This window comes from Dermochelys coriacea, chromosome 14 (assembly GCF_009764565.3).
Source record: "Dermochelys coriacea isolate rDerCor1 chromosome 14, rDerCor1.pri.v4, whole genome shotgun sequence".
Classification (NCBI taxonomy): Eukaryota; Metazoa; Chordata; order Testudines; family Dermochelyidae; genus Dermochelys; species Dermochelys coriacea.
Window position 1 is genome coordinate 2,411,166 of NC_050081.1, and position 17,435 is coordinate 2,428,600.

The window sequence follows — 17,435 nt, forward strand, 5'->3', positions numbered from 1 at the left end:
TCCACATGGGAGGTCCACTTCCTAGACACTAGGGTGCAAATAAGTGACGGTCACATTAACACCATCCTATACCAAACCGCTATGCCTACCTTCATGGCTCCAGCTTCCATCCCGGACACACCACACGATCGATTGTCTACAGCCAAGTGCTGAGGTACAACCGCATTTGCTCCAACCTCTCAGATAGAGACCAACACCTACAAGATCTTCACCAAGCATTCTCAAAACTAAGATACCTGCACAAGGAAATAAGGAAACAGATCAACAGAGCCAGACATGTATCCAGAAGCCTCCTACTGCAAGACAAGCCCAAGAAAGACACCAACAGAACTCCATTGGCCATCACATACAGTCCTCAGCTAAGACCTCTCCAACACATCATCAGTGATCTACAACCCATCCTGGACAACGATCCCTCACTTTCACAGGCCTTGGGAGGCAGGCCAGTCCTTGCCCACAGACAACCCGCCAACCTGAAGCATATTCTCACCAGCAACTACACACTGCACCATAGTAACTCCAACTCAGGAACCAATCCGTGCAACAAACCTCGATGCCAGCTCTGCTCACATATCTACACCAGTGACACCATCACATACCTAACCAGATCAACCACACCATCAGCTGCACGTCCACCAATGTAATATACGCAATCATGTGCCAGCAATGCCCCTCTGCTATGTACATCGACCAAACTGGACAGTCCCTACGTAAAAGGATAAATGGACACAAATCAGATATTAGGAATGGCAATATACAAAAACCTGTAGGAGAACACTTCAATATCCCTGGACACACAATAGCCGATTTAAAGGTCGTCATCCTGTGGCAAAAAAACTTCAGGACTAGACTTCAAAGAGAAACTGCTGAGCTTCAGTTCATTTTCAAATTTGACACCATCCGCTCAGGATTAAACAAAGACTGTGAATGGCTCGCCAACTACAAAAGCAGTTTCTCCTCTCTGGGTGTTCACACCTCAACTGCTAGAAGGGGGCCTCATCTTCCCTGATTGAACTAACCTCGTTATCCCTAGCCTGATTCTTGCTTGCATATTTATACCTGCCTCTGGAAATGTCCACTACATGCATCTGACGAAGTGGGTATTCACCCACGAAAGCTTATGCTCCAATATGTCTGTTGGTCTATAAGGTGCACAGGACTCTTTGCCATAAATAGGTCAAGTTGCACTGAGGGTGAAGGCAGGATTTATGTACTTGGGAGAGAGGAGTCAGTATTAAATAGCTGACCTTTTCTAGAGTGTTAAAATGGAGAAACAGTTCTGAGAACAGAGGATGTTTGGAAGGCCAGTTTCTTATTTGATGCTTGACAGGAATTACCGTAACTGAGGTAATAACTTGACTGATACTCTGAAGAGATCTTATATGGACAGGAAAGCAATATAGCACTTGGATTAGTGGGTTAAGTTCTTTAACTCTAGATGTTGGCATTTATAAATTTGTAATGCTAATTGTAATGCAATCTGTCTTGGATTGTCACCTAGTGTTTAGAAATACTTTAAATTTAGGCTATGTCTACACTGCGGACCTTACAGTGGTATAGCTGTACCTCTGCAACTGTGCTGCTGTAAGGTCTCCGGGTAGCCACTGTATGCTGGCGAGAGAGAGCATCTCCCACTGACATAGCAATGTCCACACCAGCGCTTTTGTCAGTGAAACGTTTTTGTTCAGGGGTGTGTTTTTTTTTCCACACCCCTGACTGACAAAAGTTTGACTGACAAAAGTGCCAGCGTAGACATAGCCTTAGATTTGTTTACAGTTGTGCCTGTCAACATTTTCTGCACATATTATAGAGGTCAATATTTTAAATAAAGACATGCCAAAAAGACACCAAAAAGCAAACCTTGTTTAAAAAAACAAACAAAACCAAACCTTCTCCAAACCCAAATAAGCTCCACTCCATTATCCCTCTTCCCTTCCACCTCTCTCTCCCAAAAAGCTTAGGAAAACGGGTAACTCCTTGTGCTTAAGTACTTCATGTAAACAAACTTTTGATCAGATTGAGGCTTTGTCTACACTGGACTTTGGTTGGTAAAACTTTCGTCGTTCAGGGGTGTGAAACCCCCCCATGACAAAAGTTTTACCAACGAAAAGCACCAGTGTGAATAACACTTTGTCAGTGGGAGAGCTCTCCTGTCAACAAAGCTACCGCTGCTCTTAGGGGTCGGAAGTTTTTTGTCGGTGGGAGAGCTCTCTCCTGCCAACAAAGAGCGGCTATACTGCGCACATTTTAGCGGCATGGCTGTAATGGTACAGCAGTTTTGCTAAAAGATGCCTAGTGTAGACGTAGCCTGATTTGGTTGTAGTCTGTTATTCCGTGCAAGTCATTGTAAACTGCATTTTACATTAGTTTAACTTAAATAAATTTAGTGCTTATGTAAGGTGTTAGACTGATAGCCCTAAAAAATGAAATTGTTTTACTACAGAACTGATGCCACAGTGGCATTGAAAATTTCTTGCACACTCATGTATCTTAACCTGTTTTGCAGAGGCCATTTCTAGGGATGAAGGTAGTTCAGTCTCCATGTTCAATGGTCTGCTGTATTTCTAGGAAGCTGGGCTTGAAGGTGGCTTTATGTCACAAGTAAAAAGGAGTCTGGAGTCCCACTTGTCTCTAGTGGATTGTTCTAGTGGATTTCCCAGTGCTCATAAAACCACTACAGGGGCTCTGTTTTGCATGACTGGCAGCCCCTACTCCAAAGGGACCCAGTATTGTTTCAGAGGGGGAATTAGAGCTTCGTAGGGAAAGCTTACTGTAACCAGTGGTATCAGTCCTCTTTACTGAGCACAAAATGTTACACAAACTATTAAATTAATGATAAAACCCCCTTTTTTGTGCACCAAAATATCTGTGGCTGTTTTATACTGCAGAAGACAAGTCAAAGGTAGATGGTGCTAGATTTTGCTCAAGTAATTTTATTATGATCCTACTGTAGTAAATCACTGTAGCTCATTAATATAAGAAAGTCTGCATTAGTCATACACAGTCACACTTTTTCTTAGTAAGAATGAACCATCAAGTTATAATTTACTTGAGTGTTAATTAAAAAGCGATTAAGCTGTAACGCTACTTGCCTTCTCAGTGGCATGGTCATCAGACAGTGGCGCATGGGAGGCTATATGTATCTGGGAGAGACATTAACTGACTTGTTTCTGAATAACAAAACACTAAATCTCTCCGCTATCAGGGTGGGAGATGATATTTCCTGCACTTCTACTCTTCCCTTCTCCTTCCTCTATTTACCATTAATTGTCATCACTGGATAGTGTTAAAAAGGATAAACTTTTTGCTGTAAGTCTTTCTGGTGAAGTGTGTTTTTAGGTGACAATGGCAATCTAGCATTAATACTGAAGATGTAATTATGGAGTGTAACATGGGTCACAAAAGCATAAGTTGACATTTTTTTCTAGCAGAGAAACAAACATGAAACATAGATCCAGTGGTTTTAAGGGCAATAGGTATTATTATCCTCATCTAGAATGACCCACCTGCATAACACAGGCTATAGTATTTTATCCAGGGATTCCTTTATAAAGATCAGTAATTTGTTGCTGAAAAATGTTCCATTCTCTAAATGTGTTTTTGGCAATATGGCTGTATTTTTAGTGGCTTTGTGTGCTTTTTGCTCAAGGTGCTTATAACATGCATCGTTGGAGTTGGCAGGCAGTGTGCAATAGATTTATTTAAAAACAAAACAAAACAAAAACCCCAGAGCTACCTTATATGAAGAAATGCTTCATTTGCTTTTGCAGTGAATATCACAATTATGCAAGATGAATTTTAAATATTAAGTTTTAGAACTGTACTTCCTTTCCTTAGAGCCAAGCATTCTTTGATTACCTTGAAAATATTTTCAAGGTAATGAAACTTTTTTTTTTTTTTTTTTTAAATAATCTTGTAGTAACTGATTCTCAGCTTGGGAACGATTCTGTGTCAGCCGAGTCACTGCTTTTTGATGAGTCTTCAGAAAGTAAATGAACTGATGATAAAATAACTCTGTTACTCGTAGTGCTAGTTGCAAATGAAATATCACATGTATTCTATTTTAATTTACGGGAATATTTAAAAAGCCTTGCATACTAAGAAACTCTTGACAGAGGTGTGGAAACAGAAGCAGATCAACAGTTGATTCAGATTTTTTGACTGTTGTGAAATGGTTTAGTTGACGTTTGTCAGTGATGTATACAAAATTTCACCACTACATTTGCTTGGAACCTAATTGAAGGGAACGTTTTAGAAGAATTCTTTAAACTTTTTTTTTTCTCTGCGTGCTTAAAGAGTGAGAAGACTTCCACCCTTGTCCTTATATGAAAGGAAAAGGGGACATTCAGTTAAATGTGAGGGTAGCATATGCAGTGTTTCAAGATGGAGCTCCATCTCAAATATATGTGAAAGGTGGAATTGCTGAAAAAGGAGTCGCCTGCTAGACGAGCAGGTCTTTCTATAGAGAGCCTAAAACACAGGAGCCATGGCACAAGAGCTAGCAAACAGAGCTGAAAACAGCCAAGATCTGTCGGAGGAGAAGGGAGCCAAACCCCGTTCCTTGGGTGGGGGGGGGAAGAAGGGGGGAGAGAGAGAGAGAGAGAGAGAGAGAGAGTGTGTGTGTGTTGCTTGATGATTTGTTTTCAGAGTAGCAGCCGTGTTGGTCTGTATTTGCAAAAAGAAAAGGAGTACTTGTGGCACCTTAGAGACTAACAAATTTATTTGAGCATAAGTTATCGTGTTTTCAGTTTGAAAGTCTGGTGGGGGCAATGTGTTGTGAGAGAAGCAGAGCCTTTGTTCACAGCTGAACCTTGATTGGGGGCCCTTGCAAAAGAAATTAAACCCAATAGTAAAAGGTTCTTTAGCTATATTACTAAAAAGAAAACTGGGAAAGAAGATATGGGACCACTAAACACTGAGTATGTGGTGCAGACTAGGTGTTGGGCCATACCTAGATTATCTTTAAACATATACTTTACCTCAATTTTTAATAAGGGTAATGGGGGCAGTGGCATGGTGAATGACCTCAGTTGTATGCAAAGTCTGAGAACAAATTTTCAAAGAGAATGTTTAAGAACATTAATTAATGTTAATTGGGATAAACTACAGCGTGATTTTACAAAAGGTAGATCGTGCTACACCAACCTGATTTTTCTTTGAGAAACTAATCGATTTTCTAGACAGAACAAATGCAGTAGATCTAATCTAATTAGAGTTCAGTGAAGTATTTGATGTAGTCCCACATGGGAATTCATTAGTTAGAGAAGATGGGCATTAATACAAGTATTGAATGGTGGGTAAGAACTGGTTAAAGGGGAGACTACAAAGGGTCATATTGAAAGGTGAACTTGCAGGCTGGAGGAAGGTTAGTAAAGGAGATTCTCAAGGGTCGGTCTTGGGACCAAGCTTATTTAACATTTTCATTAATGACCTTGGTGCAAAAAGTGTGTGTGTGCTAATAACATCTGTGGATGACACAAAGTTGGGAGGTATTGCCAATATGGAGGAGGACTGGAATGTCGTACAAGAAGATTTGGATAATCTTGAAAATTGGAGTAATAGAAATTGGATTAAATATAATAGTTCCAAATCCAAGGTCATGCACTTACCAGCTAACAAAAATAATTTTTGATCTAATCTGGGGATGTATCAATTGGAAGTGACAGAAGAGGAGAAAGACTTGGGTGTATTAGTTGATCACAGGATGATTCTGAGCTGCCAGTGTGATGCAGCTATGTAATGAAATCATAGTATGCATCAGGTGAGGTATTTCCAATAGAGAGCGGGAAGTGTTATTACCATTATACGAGTCACTGGTGAGACCTCATCTGATGCTAGGTCCTCTCAGATTAGTTGAGGGTGCTGTCAGCATGTGTTCTTCATAAGGCCCGTGGGGATCCGGAATGTTTGCCTGCTTCAGTCAAAAATAACCCAAGATTGCCAGCACTCTGCAAGGCCCATTTTTCTTGTCTGCCATTTGAATTAACAGAGTGAAATGTTAGCCAATTTGTTGGGAGTGTTTTTGTATGGAGAGCTGTTTTTTGGCAGAAGGGGTGAGCTGACTGAAATTGACATTTGATTGTAATTTTTTAGCATTTGCAGGGTGCTCAGAGACTGTGCCTGGACAGTTTTTTAGGCTCTAAATATAAATAAAATTGAATTTAAAATACTTCTTCACCCAATGCACCTACGGAACTCATTGTAACATAGTATCAGTGAGGCCAGGAGCCTAGAAGATTAAAAACAAATTTAGATATTTATATGAATAATAACATTCAGAGTTAGTCAATATTAAACAAAACAAAAAACCTTCAAAGAGTTTGGAAAGTGAAATAAATCCATTTGCTTTAAGACATAAGCCAAACGGTAGCTATTGGGGGTTCCCTTTAGAGAGCAGTCTGAAATGGTTTGACATTAGATGGTATCAGAAACAGTTGTATATAATAAAGATCCTCATCAACATAGGAATTGTCATATCGGATCAGAGGAGTGGTCTATCAAGTTCATTCTTCCATCATTAGCTGTGGTTAGTATCAGCAGCTTCAGAGAGAGGTGCAAGAAAACCTTGTAGCAAGATGTTATGGATAATTTTCCCACAGAAACCCATCACTGGGATATTCATGCGTGTAAGCTTTTGCATAGTGTACAGATTATTTCTCAATTTCAAAATTTTGTTAGTTTTTTCCCTTTACTACACAATTCTTTTCCATATCTTTTCCTCACCATTTACCATGGTATATACTGAGCATGTCCAAGGATCCTTTAGATCCCCAACATTGTTACTGTTCCAGAAGTTCCTAAACATCCTGTGTGTTAAGGTATTTCCCAAGGGAGAGCTGACCCCGTGGAAAAAAGTCTCTTATTTAAGTGTTCTAGCCTTCTCATCTCTCAGGATGTGTTTTCTTTGCTGTAGTGTTAATCAGAACATTTTATTATGCAAACATAATACAATTATCACTTATTTATATCATATCTGATTTCAGTGGTTGGAAACGGTATCAATCACACCTATTCATATCTCTCTGTTCCTGAGCCCTTTCTAGTTCGAACCGGGGATCGCACATCTTCTGACGATAATTGCCAGGTTACCCTACTGTGCTCATATTCATCTGTTTTGGCTAACTTTAAATCTCGGATCTGACGAGTGTCTCAGATTTTTGAACGTGCACTACAAATACTCAAGGGGTCATTCTCAGTGAAGCATGGGCATGCTCTTAGCATGCGTGTTCGTAAGTGGAGTTCAGCAACAAATATATTTGTTCAACTGATCCACATGCATTTAACAATGAATTTGGATTGGACTAGTGTCCCTTATTCTGTCCTAGTATAAAAGCTTAATATATAAGATCTCTCTGAAACCTCTGCCTCTTACTTTAAAGTGTATCATTTCCCAAGGGCTTTTCAACCATGGGGGAATCGCCATGAAATGCTGGTAAGGGAGTCTTGATTGTGCTGCTCCACCTATGCCCTAAAAAGCACAACTTAATGCTTAATGCCTATCCTTGCAACAAAGCCCGTTGCCAACTCTGTCCTCATATCTATTCAGGGGATACCATCATAGGGCCTAATCACATCAGCCACACTATCAGAGGCTCGTTCACCTGCGCATCTACCAATGTGATATATGCCATCATGTGCCAGCAATGCCCCTCTGCCATGTACATTGGCCAAACTGGACAGTCTCTACGTAAAAGAATGAATGGACACAAATCAGACGTCAAGAATTATAACATTCAAAAACCAGTTGGAGAACACTTCAATCTCTCTGGTCACTCGATCACAGATCTTAGAGTGGCTATCCTTCAACAAAAAAGCTTCAAAAACAGACTCCAATGAGAGACTGCTGAATTGGAATTAATTTGCAAACTGGATACAATTAACTTAGGCTTGAATAGAGACTGGGAATGGATGAGTCATTACACAAAGTAAAACTATTTCCCCATGAAGAAAAGGAGTACTTGTGGCACCTTAGAGACTAACAAATTTATTGGAGCATAAGCTTTCGTGAGCTACAGCTCACTTCATCGGATGCATCCGATGAAGTGAGCTGTAGCTCATGAAAGCTTATGCTCTAATAAATTTGTTAGTCTCTAAGGTGCCACAAGTACTCCTTTTCTTTTTGCGAATACAGACTAACACGGCTGCTACTCTGAAACCTGTGATTATTTCCCCATGGTATTTCTCCCTCCCACCCCACCCCCCCACTGTTCCTCTGATATTCTTGTTAACTGCTGGAATTAGCCTACCTGCTTGTCACCATGAAAGGTTTTCCTCCTTTCCCCCCCCTGCTGCTGGTGATGGCTTATCTTAAGTGATCACTCTCCTTACAGTGTGTATGATAAACCCATTGTTTCATGTTCTCTGTGTGTGTGTGTATATAAATCTCGCCTCTGTTTTTTCCACCAAATGCATCCGATGAAGTGAGCTGTAGCTCACGAAAGCTTATGCTCTAATAAATTTGTTAGTCTCTAAGGTGCCACCAGTACTCCTTTTCTTTTTGCGAATACAGACTAACACGGCTGCTACTCTGAAACTTAATGCTTGTTAATGTACCATGGTGATGGCTAACTTGTACTGCATCCCTGATTGCTGCAGTGTTGTTGTTGTTGTTGTTGTTTTTTTTTTTTTTATCAAGGACGTGGCTTGGGATGCAGTCCAGGAACCAGGAGCCAATTTTTCCACTAATTTTCTGCAGTAGAGTCTAGGATAGAAGCAGGCATCAGCAGAAACTGTAGAAATTTTATCGTGACATACTGGTTTTTTTTGTTTCCTTCCTAGCATGTATAGTCTCTTAGCCATGTGCTCCAGTTTCTAGCTTTCTTTATAAATTATACATTTTATATGGCTCCAACTTTGCAGTAAGTTTTTTGCCTGCTGTTGTGAATCTTAATGAGCACCCCAGGGATGTGGAGATGCGGGTGGCTTTGCTTCAGACAGGCAAGGGAATGCTGAACAGTTCTGATGTAAATATAGAGCACCACATTGCCTCTTTTAAAAATCCACTGCATGCATCCGATGAAGTGAGCTGTAGCTCACGAAAGCTTATGCTCAAATAAATTCGTTGGTCTCTAAGGTGATACAAGCACTCCTTTTCTTTTTGCGGATACAGACTAACATGGCTGATACTCTGAAAATTGCCTCTCTTGTTTCCTTTCACTAGTTTAGGTACTGATATGGAGAAGAGAACGTGCAGGAGGGAAGAGCTGCAAAATGCAATTTTTAAGCAGTATTTTTGTCTGACAAAAGCACTTAGTAGCTGGTTTAGTGCTGGTTCTAGGTACTGATAAAGTTAAGATGCTATCAGGTTTGGATTTCATACATTTGCACTGCCCCTTGCGGATATGGAAGCAAGTGTGGTGAATGTGCTGCTTGATCAGTTTTACTTTGTTGCTGTCAAATCAACAGCCTTAGGCGAGACCAAAAAGGGCAAACAAGTGGTTTGTTCCAAACTGAAAACATCACACATCTTCTGTAGGTAATGTACCTCAGTATACTTAAAAGCCTTTTTTGAGGCTTTAATTTTTTAATTTAAAACACTTTTTTATATTAGATGTAAGCTATCATGAACATACAGAATAGGAAAAACACCCTTTAAAATGTAGTGACATGTCTGTGCTTAATGTAGCACAAAACTGGCATATTTAATGCAAAAATGAAGAGCATTTTTAAGGTTACATATATAAAAATTGGTATTTCTTAACTCTGTGGAGTTCCAATACTAAAAAACAGGAATAGAAAACAGTACATAGTTTGCTGCTGGAATGTTAATTTCTTGACTTGTTATTTTAATGGGACAAACTTAGGGCTTGTCTACACTGGCAATTAACAGCCCTGCAACTTTTTACACTCCCCTGAGCGCAGCAATTTGCAGAGCTGTAAAGTGCCAGTGTAAACAGTTTTAAGAGTAGCAGCCATGTTAGTCTGTATTCGCAAAAAGAAAAGGAGTACTTGTGGCATCTTAGAGACTAACAAATTTATTAGAGCATAAGCTTTCGTGAGCTGCAGCTCACTTCATCGGATGCGTAAAGTTGTAAACAGTGCTGGGACCTACGCCCCTCGGCAGCTCTTTAGCGTTGCCAGTGTAGACTAGCCTTTAGTCTTGCTTTAATAAGTTTTAAAATTCAATTTCCTTGTTTGTGTTTTGAAAAAGTGTGGGGGGGAAAAGAACAATCAGGAGCTGTGTAGCTTACATAGTTTAAGGGTTCTGCATGCTTTATGAGTTGAGCTGAAAGTTCCTCATATTGAAAAATGTGCACTTGCTAAATGATATATGGGGAGAGTGCATATTAGTGCACACCTGTAGGCTTAAGGAAATCAACGTGAGGTTAATTTAAATAGCCATGTCTTTTAGTCAAACCAGTTTTTTCAATTCAAGACACTAGACTTTGTTTCCAGACAGAATATTTGAAAATTCTGGCTTGAATCCTTACCCTTAAAGCACTTAGTCTAGGGACCCAATTCCACAAACAATTAAGTACATGTATAATTTTGTCCATGGAAGTAGGATGGGGTTCTAAATTAAGAGATGACAGTTTGGGAGTCGGTGACCAAGGTGAAGACAATATTGATCGTAGAGTTTCTGTCGAGGGTAAAATGCACTTCTTGAAGATTTGACACTTGCATAGTATCTTAAAGATGGTATCTGCAGAAGTACAGCACCAAGATGGGGCTTTATTTCAGCTGTGAAAGAAGGAAGAGTAATCCCTAATGAACTTCCAGCACTTCCCGCAGCAACTGTTTTTTTCCTTTCAGAGTAGCAAAAAGAAAAGGAGTACTTGTGGCACCTTAGAGACTAACAAATTTATTTGAGCATAAGCTTTCGTGAGCTACAGCTCACTTCATTGGATGCATTTGCATTTGTTTTTTCCTTGATGATCTCCCATGCAAATACTGGCCAGGCCTGACCCAGGGGAGTGTTGAGATCACTGCCTGAGATACCTTTTGCTGCACCATGTAATCTGGTTAGCTTGAAAAGTTTTTGGTTTAGTTATATTACAAAATAGAAAGTGCTTTATTTCTTTGACTTTTTTGGTAGCACTTATTGCTTTAAAGGTTTGTAATTCAGTTTTGGTGCAGTTGTTGAGTTAGGTTTATAGGTTCAGTCATGTCAGGTTTCTTGTAAGGAGGCTGTTTTTAAAGGAAGGTGAAATAATGATGAGTGCAACTCTAGGACCATTATTATATGCATTTTAGTTGTAGCCATGTTGGTCCCAGGATATTAGAGACAAAGTGAGTGAGGTAATATCTTTTATTGGACCAATTTGTGTTGTTCATCACCAAACAAGGAGCCTCCACTGGAGAAGTAGATAGCATCATGGAACTGGTCACCTGAATACCCACAGAGAACCTGCTTCAATATAGAAATAAAACCCCCTTTGGCTGCACAGCTCCAGTTGTCACCTACCGCTCTGCACTGGAACCCATACAGGGTATCCTCAAACAGCTACAACTAATACTGAAAAAAAATCTTTTCTGAACCTGCATTTCTTGCCTTCAAACACTCCTTCCCTCCCCCAAAATCATCAAATGCAAGCTTCCCATAGACCAGGACACCAACGGAAAGGGATGATACCAAGCTGCGAGGGATTGCAAGTGCTTTGGAGGATAGGATTAAAATTCAAAATGATCTGGACAAACTGGAGAAATGGTCTGAATAGGATGAAATTCAATCAGAACAAATGCACAGTACTCCACTTAGGAAGGAACAGTCAGTTGCACACATACAAAATGGAAATGACTGCCTAGGAAGGAGAACTACGGAAAGGGATCTGGGGGTCTTAGTGGACCACAAGCTAAATATGAGTCAACAGTGTAATGCTGTTGCAAAAGAAGCGAACATCATTCTGGGATGCATTAGCAGGAGTGTTGTAAGCAAGATACGAGAAGTAATTCTTCTGCTCTACTCCATGCTGATTAGGCCTCAACTGGAGTATTGTGTCCAGTCTGGGCACCACATTTCAGGAAGGATGTGGACAAATTGGAGGAAATCCAGAGAAGAGTGACAAAAATGATTAAAGGTCTAGAAACATGACCTCTGAGGAAAGATGGAAAAAATTGGGTTTGTTTAGTTTGGAAAAGAGAAGACTGAAAGGGGACATAAGTTTTCAAGTATGTAAAAGATTGTTACAAGGAGGAGGGAGAAAAATTGTTTTTCTTAACCTCTGAGGGTAGGCAACGATGGGCTTAAATTGCTGCAAGGGAGGTTTAGGTTGAACATTACAAAAAACTTCCTGACTGTCAGGGTGGTTAAGCACTGGAATAAATTACCTAGAGAGGTTGTGGAATCTTCATCATTGGAGATGTTTAAGAACAGGTTAGACTAACACCTGTCATGAATGATCTAGGTAATACTTAGTCCTGTGATGAGGTGGGGGACTGGACTAGATGACCTGTCAAGGTCCCTTCCAGTCCTAAGATTCTTTGATTCTAAAGTGGCACCAGACCCTGTCAGAACAACAGATGCAAAACCTGCAGACATACCTCCACAACTACAATGATCAGTGCTCCCACAACACACCTTTCAATGGATCCCTCACATGTCTATCACAACATGTGGTATACCTCATCCAGTGCACTAAATACCCCAATAAGAACTATGTGGGTGAAACCAGACAACCACTACATTCTCAAATGATAAAAGAGAAAAACACCCAATCAACTGTGGGTGAACGCTTTTCACAAAGCAATCACTCTATATCTGATCTATCAGTCCTTATCCTCAAAGGAAACCTGCACAACACTTTCAAAAGATGATCCAGGGAGCTTGAATTCATTACTCTGATAGACATTAAAAATCATAGACTGAACAGTGACATTGGATTTATGGCTTATTACAACAACCAGTAACCAACTGACTCCTTCCTTTTGTCCTATGACTGCAGAGGTGTTAACAGGCCATTCTACCATGAATGGTCCCTTAGAATATATGCTAACTACTCATGGTAAACAATCTGTTCTACCTTGCAATTAGCTGTTGCACTCGAAGTACCTTTCCAAGACCTGAAGAAGAGCTCTGTGTGGCTCCAACACTTGTCTCTTTTATCAACAGAAGTTGGTCCAATAAAAGATATTACTTCACCCACTATGTCTCTCTAGGAATATTAGTCATAGGTAGTAGCAGCATAAGGGTTAATTGTCAGAAAAGTTCCATTAAGGTTATCACATTTATTTGAGAACTTCCCAGGTGTGGTGGAGTCTTAAAGAAGAACTGTAAAAGATTTTAAAAAAATAATTAAAAATTCCAAGTCCTTCCCCGAATATGTATTCTAGAGTTCTGGGGGCTTCCCTCTCTCCCCACTCTCCAAAAGCTGGAGACAAACTCCTAAAGAGTAAAGAATGCAGTCTGCTATAGGTAATATCCCGAACTCTGCTCCTGAAAGGTTTAATATTTTTTTAAAAAACAAGTTTCATTTTTATGTTTCACTTGGGGAAAAAAGGTACATTGACATTTCCAATACACCCTCTTTTTAAGGAGAGCACTTTAAGTATACCTCAGATTGCCAACACATATTAAAGGTCTTAAAAAAAACCCCAACCAAACAAAAACCACACCTTCTAGGCCACTGATTTTTTTTTTTTTTTTTTTTTTTTTTTTTTTTTTTTTTTAAATTTTGTGTGTGTGTGTCTGTTGCTTGAGTGGTCACTTAAGGCAAGGTTTACTGTATTCTGTTGTTGATCTGGAATCTTGAATAGTGTGTTCACATTACTTTTTAATAAAGCATTTCAGTTAGACATTGACTAATCTAGAATGCTTGGCAGAAATCTATTGACATCTGATCTGCATAATGTACAGCAGTATGGGCCCTGGAAATGAAGAAATCTTAGCAATGTAAGACTTAAGTACAGCTTTATTAAATCTCTTCTGAGAACTGGAGTGAACCTGTTGGATGTTTGTGAGAATTCAATGAGATTGCAGATTAACAAAGTAAGAATTAACACAGTTCTGCTGGAACAAAAAGAGAACTTTCATAGCTTTCTTATCCCTAATTTTTCTTCCCACTCTTAACAGAATGCTTAAAATGTTGCTTGTTAAGGATGGATTAACAAAGCTGAACTTGAACTCTTTGTGAGAGTTATAAGGTATCACTGAGAATTACAGCATCGGTAATAAGTGGTGAATTTTTGCACTAAGCATTATTATCTTCTCTTGTTTCTAGATGAAGACTGTTAGTGTGGCCTTAGTTTTGTGCCTAAACGTAGGTGTTGACCCTCCTGATGTGGTGAAGACAACTCCCTGTGCGCGTCTGGAGTGCTGGATAGGTAAGCTAACTGAATATCTTTGGGAACAGTTTGGAAATGTTGCGTTGTCTCATTAGTGCTCAGGTGTATGAGCTCATTGCAGCCCCATCAGCATGTGTTTCCTGAGCTAAAGGTAGGTTGAACAAAAGAAAATCTGACATCTGATTTGAATATGTCGGTGTAAATAAGACCTTGTCTACACTACACAATTACAGGTTTAGAGTAGCAGCCGTGTTAGTCTGTATCCGCAAAAAGAACAGGAGTACTTGTGGCACCTTAGAGACTAACACATTTATTTGAGCATAAGCTTTCGTGGGCTACAGCCCACTTCATCAGATGCATAGAATGGAACATATAGTAAGAAGATTTTATATATATATATATATATATATATATATATATATATATATATATATATATATATAAATAAATAAAAGGTATATAGAGAAGGTGGAAGTTGCCATACAAACTGTAAGAGGCTAATTAATTAATTAGGTCAACGTAAGCTGCCTTGTGACAACCTAGCTGTGGAAGTATCTGTACTTAAGTTTGGCTCGTGCCAATGTAAGTGCCTTTCTATGCTGATTTAGTAACACCACCTTCCCGAGTGGCATAGAGTTACATTCAATGTAATTACGTCGACAGTATCATTGTAGATACTGTGTTACTTACTTTGACTGTAAATGACCTACTTGAGCCGTCCCATAATGCCCCACGCTGGCAATACAATCGACACAGGTGCGTCTGATAAGGATGCGTGCTGACAACACAAGGAGCCAAGTGAGCGTGCACACAAGCGATTTAATAACTGTGGTGGCTGTATGATGACATAAGTTAAGTTGACATAATTTGGTAGTGTAGAGATGGCTTTAGGCAATTATTTCTCCAATAGTAAGTGCTGTGGTATGCACTACCTGATTTATTCCAAAATGCAACATGTGGAGGAAAAAGATGATTCTGATGATTCTGTTTATTTTTTTAGGTTTACAAGGTGCCTAAGTAAAGCGCTAGATAGTTACATTTTAAAAAGACCATGTCCTAAAAAACTCTTTGGCTATTTTGTATTGGGGGCGTGAATTTAGAAGGTAAGGTGTTGTAAAGTACTGCACAGGATCTTTTCAGGGGGAAAAAGGCAAAATGCCACATTTATTGGTAATACATGTATCAATCAACACTGTATCATATGCATATAATATATATTACACTCATACACTCACGTACGTTCTTAAAAGACTGCTTATGTTTAACATTTTCTAGTATACCCAACCTCCTATTGGGACTAAAATAGCCCTGCTTATCCTCTTTACTCTTATTTACCAATACCTCTTTTCCTGGAGCGAGAAATTTAATTCTCCTCCCTTCTTCCTCATGCTGGCACTCTACGACTGGGGGAGTGAGACAGCTACATCTCCTCCTCTCTTTACCCGGGCTTCTACCACTGAGGGGGGTGCACACCTTTAATGATCGATCTTTTTTAATCAAAGTATCTTTTTAATACTTCTCAAGGTTTATGATCACTTTTCCATACTACTTAATACTTTTCCATTACTCAATATCAGTTTGTTTCATTACTCAATAAATGCTCATGGTACCTTTCCCCCTTTCGCAATTCTCCACCAAAATATTGTACTTAAAGTACTGCACGGGATCTTTTCAGGGGGAATAAGGCAAAAGGCCACATTTATTGGTAATACATGTATCAATCAACCATTTATCATACGCATATGATATATATCAGTGGTTCTCAAAGCTGGTCCGCCGCTTGTTCAGGGAAAGCCCCTGGCGGGCCGACCGCTTTGCTTACCTGCCGCGTCCGCAGGTTTGGCTGATTGCGGCTCCCACTGGCTGCGGTTTGCCGCTCCAGGCTAATGGGGGCTGCGTGAAGGGTGGCCAGCACGTCCCTTGGCCCGCGCTGCTTCCTGCAGCCCCCATTGGCCTGGAGTGGCGAACTGCAGCCAGTGTGAGCTGCGATCGGCCGAACCTGCAGATGCAGCAGGTAAACAAACCGGTCCAGCCTGTCGGGCTTTCCCTGAATAAGTGGTGGACTGGCTGTGAGAACCACTGATGTATATTACACTCTCACACACACACACAAGCATACTCCGTCTTGTTGTTGTTACCAACTAGTTGCTCCCCTTAACCAACTAGTTGCTCCCAGGTGAGTTAGATGGGGGAGGGATGGAGCCGGGCTTCTGCCGATCTGGATCGATGCTCCAATGTCGACAAGACGAGACCTGTGGTCCTCCGCAGACACCTCACATTTATAGCAACTTCCCTCATGCAAATCTGTCCCAGATTCAAAATCTGGGTCTGAGTCCGTTGGTCCTTTGTGCTGCTTCCCTCTGGGTGTTGTCCCAATGCTGCAAAGAGGGCGTTCCAAAAGAAGCTGCTTGCTTCTAACACTCAAGGCCGTCAATATATCTGATCTTCTTTAGTGAGCCCACTTGACAAGTTTTATTGTTCTTTGGTCTGGCTTCCGTCCCCTCTCCAACTGTTGCAGCTCTCTGAAGATGCCTGCCTTCCAAGCCTTTCTCATTCACATGTCATTCATTCAACAGGGCAATTGATTACAAAGTGCGGGGGAGATTTTGTTCTACTCCTAGCAAAAAGACATTTTTCTTCTACCTTAATTATACTATCTTAGGGGCTATAACATTATATCAAGATTCAATACAAAGTTTCTATATAAGGATCTGATACAAAGTTCCCATATCAAAGGACTTGATAGAAAGTTGTATGAAAATGGAGGTTATATGTGGATAGGTTTAATACAAAGTTATATGAAGAGACATAATACCAAGTCATATGAAAGTTATGTGAAGATGCTTAGTGCAGAGATTTATCTGCAAAGAATCCTTCCCAGAAACCATCCTGCTGACGGCCCTTACTCTGATGAGTGTTTGCTTCGTTACTGTGGTGGTGGATACCTGTTCTGGCCTTTTAATGGAAAATGGGGATTTCCCCCATGTTTTGGGGACAAAAGTTAGATTGCTGTCAAATTCGTCTCATGCTAATAATGTTGGGATGTGAAGTATTTCTCATGTGCAAGCTGTCTAACAGCTGTGTGTTTTTTAACTGGAAGTCAAAAATGTCTAACCTCATCTGTAAATAAAACCGAAAGGCATGCCATCTAGAATTTGTAATCTTGGGGCTTACAGCAGACTGAAGCAAATTCTCCATTGTACAGAGTTCCTGGT

The 17,435-nt window shown here is 40.1% G+C and overlaps 1 protein-coding gene across 7 annotated transcripts in view; it reads left to right on the forward strand.

The window, feature by feature from the left end:
• RPTOR (regulatory associated protein of MTOR complex 1) overlaps nt 1–17,435 on the forward strand; it is a 323,167-nt gene that overhangs the window by 28,340 nt on the left and 277,392 nt on the right. For all 7 annotated transcript variants that reach the window (XM_043496352.1, XM_043496353.1, XM_038371215.2 and 4 more), the window contains exon 2: nt 14,157–14,259. In XM_043496352.1, the coding sequence (XP_043352287.1) occupies nt 14,157–14,259 (103 nt within the window). The remainder of the gene's footprint in view (nt 1–14,156; nt 14,260–17,435) is intronic.